The sequence below is a fragment of the Eleutherodactylus coqui genome, chromosome 12 (genome assembly GCF_035609145.1).
Source record: "Eleutherodactylus coqui strain aEleCoq1 chromosome 12, aEleCoq1.hap1, whole genome shotgun sequence".
Lineage (NCBI taxonomy): Eukaryota > Metazoa > Chordata > Amphibia > Anura > Eleutherodactylidae > Eleutherodactylus > Eleutherodactylus coqui.
This window is the reverse complement of record NC_089848.1, coordinates 132,389,242-132,404,316: the sequence shown is the minus strand read 5'-3', so window position 1 is coordinate 132,404,316 and position 15,075 is coordinate 132,389,242. Positions and strand designations below refer to the sequence as shown.

At 46.8% G+C, this 15,075-nt stretch overlaps 1 protein-coding gene across 1 annotated transcript in view; it reads left to right on the top strand.

Annotated features, from left to right (window-relative positions):
• The window catches only part of LOC136586594 (mycocerosic acid synthase-like polyketide synthase), a 157,979-nt gene extending 145,946 nt beyond the window's left edge, over positions 1-12,033 (top strand). Inside the window, 1 exon segment of the mRNA XM_066584727.1 lies at positions 9,592-12,033. Coding sequence (XP_066440824.1) covers positions 9,592-11,626 — 2,035 coding nt within the window. The 3' untranslated portion in view covers positions 11,627-12,033.
• The last annotated feature ends 3,042 nt before the right edge of the window (positions 12,034-15,075 follow it).

Here is a 15,075-nt window from a genome sequence, read left to right as displayed (position 1 = left end):
GGTTGTATTTTGTTGGTTTTCGGAATGTGGCCAGGATTAAGTGGGCCGTGGTGGGGGGATGGTGGGGGGGCTCTCTAGTAGTGTCGGTAAAGGTGAAATTCTTGGACTGCCGCCAGACGAACCAATGCAAAGGCATTTGCCAACAATGTTTTCCCTGTTGGAGGAGGAGGGGGATGTTTTTGAGGCACTACGTGTCCTCTCCACGTGTCCGTGGTTATATGCACCTTAACAGTAACCGCGTTGGTGGTAATGTGGTGGTGACTGCGGACCTAGTACCACGGTTGTATTTTGTTGGTTTTCGGAATGTGGCCAGGATTAAGTGGGCCGTGGCGGGGGGATGGTGGGGGGGCTCTCTAGTAGTGTCGGTAAAGGTGAAATTCTTGGACTGCCGCCAGACGAACCAATGCAAAGGCATTTGCCAACAATGTTTTCCCTGTTGGAGGAGGAGGGGGATGTTTTTGAGGCACTACGTGTCCTCTCCACGTGTCCGTTCCATGTAAGCAATAGTAGCACTCAAGACAGGCCCCAGTAACAATTCTGAAGCAGCAGTATAGCGGGAGCGCAGTCTTCGTTCCATGTAAGCAATAGTAGCACTCAAGACAGGCCCCAGTAACAATTCTGAAGCAGCAGTATAGCGGGAGCGCAGTCTTCGTTCCATGTAAGCAATAGTAGCACTCAAGACAGGCCCCAGTAACAATTCTGAAGCAGCAGTATAGCGGGAGCGCAGTCTTCGTTCCATGTAAGCAATAGTAGCACTCAAGACAGGCCCCAGTAACAATTCTGAAGCAGCAGTATAGCGGGAGCGCAGTCTTCGTTCCATGTAAGCAATAGTAGCACTCAAGACAGGCCCCAGTAACAATTCTGAAGCAGCAGTATAGCGGGAGCGCAGTCTTCGTTCCATTTCAGTAGCCTTAGTATAGCCAAGGCACAAGTGACATTTATGTAGCTAAACTGTAGGCCAACCCCACACACCTTTCTGTACCATGAGTGCAGGCGAAGAACATAGAAATTACTATGATTACACTGTAGGTGAGGGCCCCAAAAAATTGGTGTACCAACAGTACTAATGTACCTCAGTAAAAATTGGCCATGCCCAATCAAGATGGCAGGTGAATCGCTTTGGTTAATGTGGCTTAAGTGGTAACTAGGCCTGGAGGCAGCCCAGTGTAACGAAAAATTGGTTCAAGTTAAAGTTCCAACGCTTTTAAGCTAATTGAAACTTAGAAAAATTGTTCAGAAAAATTATTTGAGTGAGCCTTGTGGCCCTAAGAAAAATTGCCCGTTCAGCGTGATTACGTGAGGTTTCAGGAGGAGGAGCAGGAGGAGGAGGAGGAGGAATATTAGACACAGATTGATGAAGCAGAAATGTCCCCGTTTTGGATGGTGAGAGAGAACGTAGCTTCCATCCGCGGGTGCAGCCTACGTATTGCTTACGTATCGCTGCTGTCCGCTGGTGGAGAACAGAAGTCTGGGGAAATCCAGCCTTTGTTCATCTTGATGAGTGTTAGCCTGTCGGCACTGTCGGTTGACAAGCGGCTACGCTTATCGGTGATGATTCCCCCAGCCGCACTAAACACCCTCTCCGACAAGACGCTAGCCGCAGGACAAGCAAGCACCTCAAGGGCATACAGGGCTAGTTCAGGCCACGTGTCCAGCTTCGACACCCAGTAGTTGTAGGGGGCAGAGGCGTCACCAAGGATGGTCGTGCGATCCGCTACGTACTCCCTCACCATCCTTTTGCAGTGCTCCCGCCGACTCAGCCGTGACTGGGGAGCGGTGACACAGTCTTGGTGGGGAGCCATAAAGCTGGCCAGGCCCTTAAAGACTGTTGCACTGCCTGGGATGTACATGCTGCTCGATCTACGCACATCCCCTGCAACATGGCCCTCGGAACTGCGCCTTCTGCCACTAGCGCTGTCGGCTGGGAATTTTACCATCAGCTTGTCCGCAAGGGTCCTGTGGTATAGCAACACTCTCGAACCCCTTTCCTCTTCGGGAATCAGAGTGGGCAGGTTCTCCTTATACCGTGGATCGAGCAGTGTGTACACCCAGTAATCCGTAGTGGCCAGAATGCGTGCAACGCGAGGGTCACGAGAAAGGCATCCTAACATGAAGTCAGCCATGTGTGCCAGGGTACCTGTACGCAACACATGGCTGTCTTCACTAGGAAGATCACTTTCAGGATCCTCCTCCTCCTCCTCCTCCTCCTCAGGCCATACACGCTGAAAGGATGACAGGCAATCAGCCGGTGTACCGTCAGCAGCGGGCCAAGCTGTCTCTTCCCCCTCCTCCTCATCCTCCTCATGCTCCTCCTCCTCCTCCTGTACGCGCTGAGAAATAGACAGGAGGGTGCCCTGACTATCCAGCGGCATACTGTCTTCCCCCGCCCCCGTTTCCGAGCGCAAAGCAGCTGCCTTTATGGTTTGCAGGGAATTTCTCAAGATGCATAGCAGAGGAATGGTGACGCTAATGATTGTAGCATCGCCGCTCACCACCTGGGTAGACTCCTCAAAATTACCAAGGACATGGCAGATGTCTGCCAACCAGGCCCACTCTTCTGAAAGGAATTGAGGAGGCTGACTCCCACTGCGCCGCCCATGTTGGAGTTGGTATTCGACTATAGCTCTACGCTGTTCATAGAGCCTGGCCAACATGTGGAGCGTAGAGTTCCACCGTGTGGGCACGTCGCACAGCAGTCGGTGCACTGGCAGCTTAAAGTGATGTTGCAGGGTGCGCAGGGTGGCAGCGTCCGTGTGGGACTTGCGGAAATGTGCGCAGAGCCGGCGCGCCTTTACGAGCAGGTCTGACAAGCGTGGGTAGCTTTTCAGAAAGCGCTGAACCACCAAATTAAATACGTGGGCCAGGCATGGCACGTGCGTGAGGCTGCCGAGCTGCAGAGCCGCCACCAGGTTACGGCCGTTGTCACACACGACCATGCCCGGTTGGAGGCTCAGCGGCGCAAGCCAGCGGTCCGTCTGCTGTGTCAGACCCTGCAGCAGTTCGTGGGCCGTGTGCCTCTTATCGCCTAAGCTGAGTAGTTTCAGCACGGCCTGCTGACGCTTGCCCACCGCTGTGCTGCCACACCGCGCGACACCGACTGCTGGCGACATGCTGCTGCTAACACATCTTGATTGTGAGACAGAGGAGGAGGAGGAGGAGGAGGGTGCTTTAGTGGAGGAAGCATAGACCTCCGCAGATACCAGCACCGAGCTGGGGCCCGCAATTCTGGGGGTGGGTAGGACGTGAGCGGTCCCAGGCTCTGACTCTGTCCCAGCCTCCACTAAATTCACCCAATGTGCCGTCAGGGAGATGTAGTGGCCCTGCCCGCCTGTGCTTGTCCACGTGTCCGTAGTTAAGTGGACCGTGGCAGTAACCGCGTTGGTGAGGGCGCGCACAATGTTGCGGGAGACGTGGTCGTGCAGGGCTGGGACGGCACATCGGGAAAAGTAGTGGCGACTGGGAACTGAGTAGCGCGGGGCCGCCGCCTCCATGATACTTTTGAAGGACTCCGTTTCCACAACCCTATACGGCAGCATCTCAAGGCTGATGAATTTTGCGATGCGGACGGTTAACGTTTGAGCGTGCGGGTGCGTGGCGGCGTACTTGCGCTTGCGCTCGAACACTTGCGCAAGCGACGGCTGAACGGTGCGCTGAACTACACTGCTGGATGGGGCCGAGGACAGCGGAGATGAGGGTGTGGGTGCAGGCCATGAGGCGGTAGTGCCTGTGTCCTGAGAGGGGGGTTGCATCTCAGTGGCAGGTTGGGGCACAGGGGGAGAGGCAGGGGTGCAAACCGGAGGCGGTGAACGGCCTTCGTCCCACCTTGTGGGGTGCTTGGCCATCATATGTCTGCGCATGCTGGTGGTGGTGAGGCTGTTGGTGTTGGCTCCCCGGCTGAGCTTTGCGCGACAAAGGTTGCACACCACTGTTCGTCGGTCGTCAGGCGTCTCTGTGAAAAACTGCCAGACCTTAGAGCACCTCGGCCTCCGCAGGGTGGCATGGCGCGAGGGGGCGCTTTGGGAAACACTTGGTGGATTATTCGGTCTGGCCCTGCCTCTACCCCTGGCCACTGCACTGCCTCTTGCAACCTGCCCTGCTGATGCCCTTGACTCCCCCTCTGAAGACCTGTCCTCCTGAGTAAGCGTTGCACACCAGGTGGGGTCAGTCACCTCATCGTCCTGCTGCTCTTCCTCCGAATCCTCTGTGCGCTGCTCCCTGGGACTTACTGCCCTTACTACTACCTCACTGCAAGACAACTGTGTCTGATCGTCATCGTCCTCCTCACCCACAGAAAGTTGTTGAGACAGTTGGCGGAAGTCCCCAGCCTCTTCCCCCGGACCCCGGGAACTTTCGAATGGTTGGGCATCAGTGACGATAAACTCCTCTGGTGGGAGAGGAACCGCTGCTGCCCAATCTAAGCAGGGGCCCGAGAACAGTTCCTGGGAGTGCTCCCGCTCCTGAGCAGGTGTTATTGTAGTGGAGTGAGGAGGCTGGGAGGAAGGAGGAGCAGCAGACAGAGGATTCGGATTGGCAGCAGTGGACGGCGCAGAACTGCGGGTAGACGATAGGTTGCTCGAAGCACTTTCTGCCATCCAGGACAGGACCTGCTCACACTGCTCATTTTCTAATAACCGTCTCCCGCGTGGACCCATTAATTGGGCGATGAATGTGGGGACGCCAGAAACGTGCCTCTCTCCTAATCGCGCAGCAGTCGGCTGCGACACACCTGGATCAGGAGCTTGGCCTGTGCCCACACCCTGACTTGGCCCTCCGCGTCCTCGGCCACGTCCACGTCCACGTCCTCTAGGCTTACCCCTACCCCTCAGCATGCTGTATTACCAGTGATTAGATTTCCCAGGCAGGAAATAAATTGGCGCAAGACTGCAGGCCAAATATAATTTTTGCCCTTTTTGGAAAACGAAAGGCCCCACTGCCTCTAGTGAATGAATTATCTAAGTTTAATAACTGTGCTGTGTCCCTGCTTATGTGTCACAGAACGTGAGGGTAGCAGAGTTATTAACTGTGGCAGAGCAGGTATTTTTTTTCCCAATTAAGGAAAGCAAATGGCGAACCCAGCAGTAAAGCGTAGCTGGCTGCGTATGATTTAGCAATGTTTTTCACGCAGCTCACACGTCTCCACAGGCGTAAGGACGGACACAGGCTGGACAAATAGATTTGTTTTCAGTTTTTTCCCACCAACAGGCAGCACTGCGTATATTCAATGAACCTGCGAAGTTTAATAACTGCGCTGTGTCCCTGCTTATGTGTCACAGAACGTGAGGGTAGCAGAGTTATTATAACTCTTGGAGAGCAGGTATTTTTTTTCCCAATTAAGGAAAGCAAATGGCGAACCCAGCAGTAAAGCGTAGCTGGCTGCGTATGATTTAGCAATGTTTTTCACGCAGCTCACACGTCTACACAGGCGTAAGGACGGACACAGGCTGGACAAATAGATTTGTTTTCAGTTTTTTCCCACCAACAGGCAGCACTGCGTATATTCAATGAACCTGCGAAGTTTAATAACTGCGCTGTGTCCCTGCTTATGTGTCACAGAACGTGAGGGTAGCAGAGTTATTATAACTCTTGGAGAGCAGGTATTTTTTTTCCCAATTAAGGAAAGCAAATGGCGAACCCAGCAGTAAAGCGTAGCTGGCTGCGTATGATTTAGCAATGTTTTTCACGCAGCTCACACGTCTCCACAGGCGTAAGGACGGACACAGGCTGGACAAATAGATTTGTTTTCAGTTTTTTCCCACCAACAGGCAGCACTGCGTATATTCAATGAACCTGCGAAGTTTAATAACTGCGCTGTGTCCCTGCTTATGTGTCACAGAACGTGAGGGTAGCAGAGTTATTATAACTCTTGGAGAGCAGGTATTTTTTTTCCCAATTAAGGAAAGCAAATGGCGAACCCAGCAGTAAAGCGTAGCTGGCTGCGTATGATTTAGCAATGTTTTTCACGCAGCTCACACGTCTACACAGGCGTAAGGACGGACACAGGCTGGACAAATAGATTTGTTTTCAGTTTTTTCCCACCAACAGGCAGCACTGCGTATATTCAATGAACCTGCGAAGTTTAATAACTGCGCTGTGTCCCTGCTTATGTGTCACAGAACGTGAGGGTAGCAGAGTTATTATAACTCTTGGAGAGCAGGTATTTTTTTTCCCAATTAAGGAAAGCAAATGGCGAACCCAGCAGTAAAGCGTAGCTGGCTGCGTATGATTTAGCAATGTTTTTCACGCAGCTCACACGTCTCCACAGGCGTAAGGACGGACACAGGCTGGACAAATAGATTTGTTTTCAGTTTTTTCCCACCAACAGGCAGCACTGCGTATATTCAATGAACCTGCGAAGTTTAATAACTGCGCTGTGTCCCTGCTTATGTGTCACAGAACGTGAGGGTAGCAGAGTTATTATAACTCTTGGAGAGCAGGTATTTTTTTTCCCAATTAAGGAAAGCAAATGGCGAACCCAGCAGTAAAGCGTAGCTGGCTGCGTATGATTTAGCAATGTTTTTCACGCAGCTCACACGTCTACACAGGCGTAAGGACGGACACAGGCTGGACAAATAGATTTGTTTTCAGTTTTTTCCCACCAACAGGCAGCACTGCGTATATTCAATGAACCTGCGAAGTTTAATAACTGCGCTGTGTCCCTGCTTATGTGTCACAGAACGTGAGGGTAGCAGAGTTATTATAACTCTTGGAGAGCAGGTATTTTTTTTCCCAATTAAGGAAAGCAAATGGCGAACCCAGCAGTAAAGCGTAGCTGGCTGCGTATGATTTAGCAATGTTTTTCACGCAGCTCACACGTCTACACAGGCGTAAGGACGGACACAGGCTGGACAAATAGATTTGTTTTCAGTTTTTTCCCACCAACAGGCAGCACTGCGTATATTCAATGAACCTGCGAAGTTTAATAACTGCGCTGTGTCCCTGCTTATGTGTCACAGAACGTGAGGGTAGCAGAGTTATTATAACTCTTGGAGAGCAGGTATTTTTTTCCCCAATTAAGGAAAGCAAATGGCGAACCCAGCAGTAAAGCGTAGCTGGCTGCGTATGATTTAGCAATGTTTTTCACGCAGCTCACACGTCTACACAGGCGTAAGGACGGACACAGGCTGGACAAATAGATTTCTTTTCAGTTTTTTCCCACCAACAGGCAGCACTGCGTATATTCAATGAACCTGCGAAGTTTAATAACTGCGCTGTGTCCCTGCTTATGTGTCACAGAACGTGAGGGTAGCAGAGTTATTATAACTCTTGGAGAGCAGGTATTTTTTTTCCCAATTAAGGAAAGCAAATGGCGAACCCAGCAGTAAAGCGTAGCTGGCTGCGTATGATTTAGCAATGTTTTTCACGCAGCTCACACGTCTCCACAGGCGTAAGGACGGACACAGGCTGGACAAATAGATTTGTTTTCAGTTTTTTCCCACCAACAGGCAGCACTGCGTATATTCAATGAACCTGCGAAGTTTAATAACTGCGCTGTGTCCCTGCTTATGTGTCACAGAACGTGAGGGTAGCAGAGTTATTATAACTCTTGGAGAGCAGGTATTTTTTTTCCCAATTAAGGAAAGCAAATGGCGAACCCAGCAGTAAAGCGTAGCTGGCTGCGTATGATTTAGCAATGTTTTTCACGCAGCTCACACGTCTACACAGGCGTAAGGACGGACACAGGCTGGACAAATAGATTTGTTTTCAGTTTTTTCCCACCAACAGGCAGCACTGCGTATATTCAATGAACCTGCGAAGTTTAATAACTGCGCTGTGTCCCTGCTTATGTGTCACAGAACGTGAGGGTAGCAGAGTTATTATAACTCTTGGAGAGCAGGTATTTTTTTCCCCAATTAAGGAAAGCAAATGGCGAACCCAGCAGTAAAGCGTAGCTGGCTGCGTATGATTTAGCAATGTTTTTCACGCAGCTCACACGTCTCCACAGGCGTAAGGACGGACACAGGCTGGACAAATAGATTTCTTTTCAGTTTTTTCCCACCAACAGGCAGCACTGCGTATATTCAATGAACCTGCGAAGTTTAATAACTGCGCTGTGTCCCTGCTTATGTGTCACAGAACGTGAGGGTAGCAGAGTTATTATAACTCTTGGAGAGCAGGTATTTTTTTTCCCAATTAAGGAAAGCAAATGGCGAACCCAGCAGTAAAGCGTAGCTGGCTGCGTATGATTTAGCAATGTTTTTCACGCAGCTCACACGTCTCCACAGGCGTAAGGACGGACACAGGCTGGACAAATAGATTTGTTTTCAGTTTTTTCCCACCAACAGGCAGCACTGCGTATATTCAATGAACCTGCGAAGTTTAATAACTGCGCTGTGTCCCTGCTTATGTGTCACAGAACGTGAGGGTAGCAGAGTTATTATAACTCTTGGAGAGCAGGTATTTTTTTTCCCAATTAAGGAAAGCAAATGGCGAACCCAGCAGTAAACCGTAGCTGGCTGCGTATGATTTAGCAATGTTTTTCACGCAGCTCACACGTCTCCACAGGCGTAAGGACGGACACAGGCTGGACAAATAGATTTGTTTTCAGTTTTTTCCCACCAACAGGCAGCACTGCGTATATTCAATGAACCTGCGAAGTTTAATAACTGCGCTGTGTCCCTGCTTATGTGTCACAGAACGTGAGGGTAGCAGAGTTATTATAACTCTTGGAGAGCAGGTATTTTTTTCCCCAATTAAGGAAAGCAAATGGCGAACCCAGCAGTAAAGCGTAGCTGGCTGCGTATGATTTAGCAATGTTTTTCACGCAGCTCACACGTCTCCACAGGCGTAAGGACGGACACAGGCTGGACAAATAGATTTCTTTTCAGTTTTTTCCCACCAACAGGCAGCACTGCGTATATTCTATGAATAATAACTGTGTTGTGGCCCTGCCTATACAATTCTTTCCCTGCAGTATCAATGGAGGGTGCAATGCTCTGCAGAGGCGATTTTGAGAAGCCCAAAAAAAATGCAGCACAGCCAACAGCAGCCTGGACAGTACTGCACACGGATAAATATGGCCCTAGAAAGGACCGTTGAGGTTCTTGAAGGCTACACTCACTCCTAACACTCTCCCTGCCTATGCAGCACTTCTGTCCCTAATGCCAGGTGCAACGGTCTGCAGAGGCGATTTTGAGAAAGAAAAAAAAATCCCACTGCTAACAGCAGCCAACACACAGCTATCAGTGGCCCTAATAAGGACCTTTGGGGGGTCTTGAAGCCTACACTAACTACCAATTCTTTCCCTACAGCAGCTCCGGTATAAACAGCACTGTCCCTCATCTAACTCACACCGCATCTGAGGCGAGCCGCGGGAGGGGCCGACTTTTATATTAGGCGAACACCTGATCTCGCCAGCCACTCACAGCAGGGGGGTGGTATAGGGCTTAAACGTTGCAGGGGGAAGTTGTAATGCCTTCCCTGTCTTTCAATTGGCCAGAAAAGCGCGCTAACGTCTCAGGGAAGGAAGTGAAAGTAACCAGAACACCGCATGGTGTTCGTCACGAATAACGAACATCCCGAACACCCTAATATTCGCACGAATATCAAGCTCGGACGAACGCGTTCGCTCATCTCTAATCCCTACAAAATAAGGGACGTTTCTGCCGAACTTACAAATTCCACATTTTCAGAATTAAAGGGCAACGAAATAGAGATTAATATTGACAAAATTTGTGCCCACACAGATGATTATTTTCCTGTGAGCCTTTCAAGTTGGAAATATGGAAGTGCTTTGTATTGGACAATGAGTGAAAAGCATGAGCTCATTGCTCTGGATTTTGCTGGAATTGTTAGCGCAGTTGGGAAAGATGTCAAAGAAATTCAAGTTGGGGATGGAGTTGTCGTATGTTATCCAGTTGTTGCAGCCTCCAAAATAAGGGTTCCCGAGAATGTTTGCTACTTGGTTAAGGAAGCAGTTGTATTAAGAAAGTCTCCCTGTATCTCCTTCTTTGTTTTAGCCTGGGAAATATTACATCACCAACTACCATGTGCAAAAAATAAACCACAACTGGCAATAGTGACATCAGATGCAAAGTCCATTTTATGCAGAGTTTTATGCAAAACAGCAGAACAAGCAGGCTGGGAAGTTGTCAGATCCAATGGGAATATGATAAAAGACAAAATGTGTGTTGCTATGGTAGTTCTTCCCACAGCAGAAGGTATATCTAGAGAAGCACTCACTGAACTACCTCTTCTTAAATATGTCATTATCCTATCAGACCAGAAAAATGTAAAAAACCTGATGCTTTACACTAGGCAAGACATTCATGTTCATGTACTTGATTTTGCTGCTGTGCTTCAGAAATCATATTTACAACGGTTTGCAAGTGACTTACACAAATGGCTATATTCTATACCATCTGAAATCAATATTCTGGAGTCTATCACCCAACCACAATGCAATACATCTGAAGGGAAGAATACACTGTGCAGCTACTCAACAGTTCAGGCCTTACCTCTCATTAAGCTAGACAATAGTATAACCTCAAAGATTTCTGAGTCTTCACCTGCTCAAAAGCTTTTTCAGCACTGTGGTGTTTATATAGTCACAGGTGGTCTGACTGGTCTTGGGTTTGAAACGGTGAAATTCATTCTACAGAATGGTGGTGACAACGTTGTCATTTTATCCAGACAAAATCCCACTCTTGAAATGGTGCAACAAATAGCTGAGGTTGAGAAAGAAAACACAAAGATAGTCACCCTGCAATGTAACATAACTAACTATACTGACGTCATAAAGGCCATAGATTCCATCCAAAAAACATTTCCAAGAATTCCAATCAGAGGTATCTTTCACAGCGCTGCTGTTTTTCATGATGGGATTCTGCAGAACCTAAACTTGCTCATGTTTGAGAAAGTCCTAAGTCCAAAAGTAGATGGAGCTGTGAATCTTCACCATGCTACTAAAAACATTAAACTTGACTATTTTGTTTGTTATTCATCTCTTGCTTCATCAGTTGGAAATTCAGGGCAAGCAAGTTATGCTGCTGCCAACTCTTTTTTAGACGTGTTCTGTCACTACAGAAGAAATCTGGGTCTTTGTGGACAGTCGATCAGTTGGGGTGCCCTCAATCTTGGGGTATTACTCAACCAGCACAAAATTCATGAACTCTTAAAAGCAAAAGGAATCCTACTATTAAATGCAGAAGAAATACGAGTTCATCTAAAGAATTGTCTTTTATTAAACAATACCCACCAAACAATTGCAAAATTAGATTTTAAAACCATGAAGAATAATCTGGTTTCTTACACCCCGGGGCTGAAGAAAAGGTTTCGCAATGTTTTGTTGGATGTAAATGAAAACTTGGAAGAAACACTGAAGGTGAGACAATCCACCCAAATAAAGTGTGAAAAACCTGAAGATTACATTTTGCTAGTAGTTAGTGAGCAGACTGGCGTGAGCGCTAGTGCTATCACTATGAATACTCTTCTCAGTTCTCTGGGTGTTGATTCCATGGTCACTATGACAATGCAGAATCGCATCTTCCGAGATAAGAGCATTAGAATACCTGTGGTCAACATTTTGGATCCAAATACAACAATCTCTTGGCTGGTATCAATGCTGAAAGAAGTCGACTGTGACGCTAATGAGCTTGAAAGAGAAATAATACAGGAAACAAAACTGTGATATGGAAAATAAAAGCATCACATGTGATTTGAATTGAGTACAGTACATGGATGTGAATGATTTCTCCAGTCTTTAATAACCATATAACTAGGAGTAGCCTTCCAGTTCACGGCAGTACTACTTCAATTTGAAGAAATCCAAGGCTCCGTATATTCCAATAAAATGTAAAATATATTCTAATTAAAAATACATCCTTTACTACGTTTCAGTGACATCCAGCCGTTGTATTGAAAATGTGTCACTGGTTTTTTAATGACGGAATGAATAAACATTGAACATTTTACTGGAATCTGTGGTGTCTTGGATTCCTTCAAATTGGAGTAAGAACAGTAGCCATGGAGGGAGCACTAGAGCAAAGGTGGATTCAGTAATTTAAAGTGAACCTTCGGAATTATTCACATATAGAGATGAGCGAGTATACTCGCTAAAGGCAATTGCTCGAGCGAGCATTGCCTTTAGCGAGTACCCGCCTGCTCGAGTCAGAAGGTTCGGGTGCTGGTGCGGGGGAGCGGTGAGTAGCGTCTGTCAGCAGGAGGGAGCGCGGGGGAGAGAGGGAGAGAGAGATCTCCCGTCCGTTCCGCCCCGCTCTCCCCCCCCCCCCAGCTCCCTGCCCGCTGCCGGCACCCGAACCTTCTGTCTCGAGTGGGCAGGTACTCGCTAAAGGCAATGCTCGCTCAAGCAATTGCCTTTAGCGAGTATAGTCGCTCATCTCTATTCAAACACTTTTAGCACCACAGTATTAATTTTCCCTCTTATGCATTTTTTCCTATGACTTTGATTTTTCTCGTTAAATAAGCATATAACGTTTCTAATATGCAGAGAGATTTTCTTCTGTTTGCCCTTTCTATTATAGTAAAAGAAATGAGTTATAGGCTTGAGAAAGCCTTTGTTTGAGGCCGAAATGCATTGCATGGAAACAAATAAATTGTTATACTGATCTTTTGCCACGTCTGCGATACTATTTGCTGTCTAGGATTCAGGGGTGCCGGGGACCAAGGCACCCCTGTGAAGTAAGTCATTTTGCTACTACCATCTCTACCTTACTTACACCGGAGAGCTGGTATTCTTTTGATCACTCTCTATTATAGTGTTAGCTATTTATATAAGAGTATTCCAAGATATAATATAAAGTGTCAGTAATATGGACACACCTATAGATTGGAAGAATCACTTATTTGCATATTTCATGTACTATGATAATAATTATTAATGTAAATTAACTACAAATATATAAACTGTTTATTAAACATATTTACACCCTTTTCTTGGCCTTTTTTCAGTTTGTATTGTGTAATAACAGGAATTCATAATAAATTACTTTTTTATAGAAATGAATAACAAAAGCCTCTTTAATGTCAACATGAAAATGAATCTCTTTAAAGTGATCTACAGTACTAGTCAAAAGTTTGGAAACATCTTTTCATTTGATGTTTTTTTTTAGTAGCCCCTTTTTGCTTTGATGATAGCTTTGCACACTGTTGGATTCACTCAATCAGTTTCATTAAGTCGTCACCTGGAATGGTTTTTCAACAGTCTGGAAGTAGTTCCCACAGATATTGAACACTAGCTGGCTGCTTTCCCTTTGCTCCGCAGTCCAACTCCTCCCCAAACCACCTCAGTAGGGTTTAGGTTGGACGATTGTAGAGGCCATGTCATCTGATGCAGCATTCTCCTTCTTGGTCAAATAACCCTAGCATAGCCAGGAGCGGTGTTTGGGGTCATTGACCTGTCGGAAAACAAATGATGTTTCCACTAAGTGCAAAACAGATGGGGTAATGGGTTGCTGTCAAATGATTCTGGTAAGTGTGCCTTCAAATTTGAATAAATCAACAACAGTGTCACCAGCAAAGCACCCCCACGCCATCACAGCTCGGAACACCTGATGTAAGATGTGTCTGCAGTCTGTGAAGCATTTATGTGGGCTCTAATCTGAGGTGCTGGTAATTTACTGTTTCTGAGGCTGGTAGCTCTAATGAACGTCCCCTTGCAGCAGAGGTAACTGTTGGTCTTTCTTTCCTTTCCTGGCACAGTCTTCATGAGAGCCAGTTCCATTGTAGCATTGGATGGTTTTCATGAAAGCATTTGAGGGTACCATCAATGTTCTTGAAATTTGCTGAACCAATTAACCTTTATGTCTAAAAGTAATGATGGACTGTCATTTCTCTTTATCGAGGTGAGTGGTTCTTGCCACAATGTGGATTAAAACAAAAATTTAATAGGGTTAAACCCTGTATGAAACTGTGTACCAACCCGACCTCTGCACAACAAAACTGATGGGCTAAACCACATGAAAAAGACAAGAAATTCCACAAATTAGTTCAACAAGGCATGTCTGCTAACTGAAAACCATTCCAGGTGACTATCTCATGAAGCAGATTGACAGAATTGCCAGAGTGTGCAAAATTACCATCAGAGCAAAAGGAGGCTACTTTTGAAGAATGTAAAATATAAAACCTAATCTAATTTAAGACTTTTTTGTTTACTACTTAAATGCATAAGTGTTCCTTCATAGTTTTCATGTCTTCAATGTGAATCTTCAATGTAGAAAATAAAGGAAAAAAAAGAAGAAAAAACATGGAATTAATCGGTGAGTCAAGTCACAAAATTATGACAAGCTAACATCTAGAGTAACTGCCATGTGCCGCAAGCACAGCAGGTAGATGGGCTGGGAAGGATTCAGTAAGGAGAGGTAGGTGGTCTCTGGTAGCCGGAGCCATGCTGACTGCAGTGCATCCCACAGTTCCTGGAGGGTGCATGGGGGAGGATCCATGGAGTGAACATGACAATCGAGGTGTCCTATGGATGACCATTCAGGTTCAAATCTAGGGAATTAGGTGACCAGTGTAGTACTTGGAAGTCTTGGTTATGCTCTTCCAACCATTGTCAGACATGTCACTGTGTGACATGTTGCACTATCTTGCTGGAAGACCCCATCTTCCTTAGGGAAGATAAACAGTATGTATGGGTGTACGTGAGCTGCAAGGATAGATTCTTTACCAAATCAGTTCAGAGTGTGCCCAGAGAATGTCATAGAAAACATTTCCCTAGACCATAATGCTGCTGCCACCAGATAGTATTTTTCTAGCAGTGGTTGCAAGTTGTTTGTTCGAAGATGTTTCTCGCCTGACACACCACTGTACATCTGTTCGATGAATCAGAAAACATTACTCAACGGAGAAGGCAACTATTTGCCAATCAGCAGTGGGCCAATTCCAATACTGCCAGGCAAATTGAAGCCTTTCCTTCAGATACACTTTTGTTATCCATCTGCTTCATAGCCCCGTATGCATTTGGGTTCACTAAACTGTTTTTTTAGAAATCTCTGGTAGCCCCCTGGCTCATTTTCATTGTGAACTGCTCCACTATAAAGTATTAATCAGCCCTTGAGCAACTTTATAGCCAACATTCACTTCTCACGTCAATGGCAAGTGATGCTCAGAAGTTTCAAC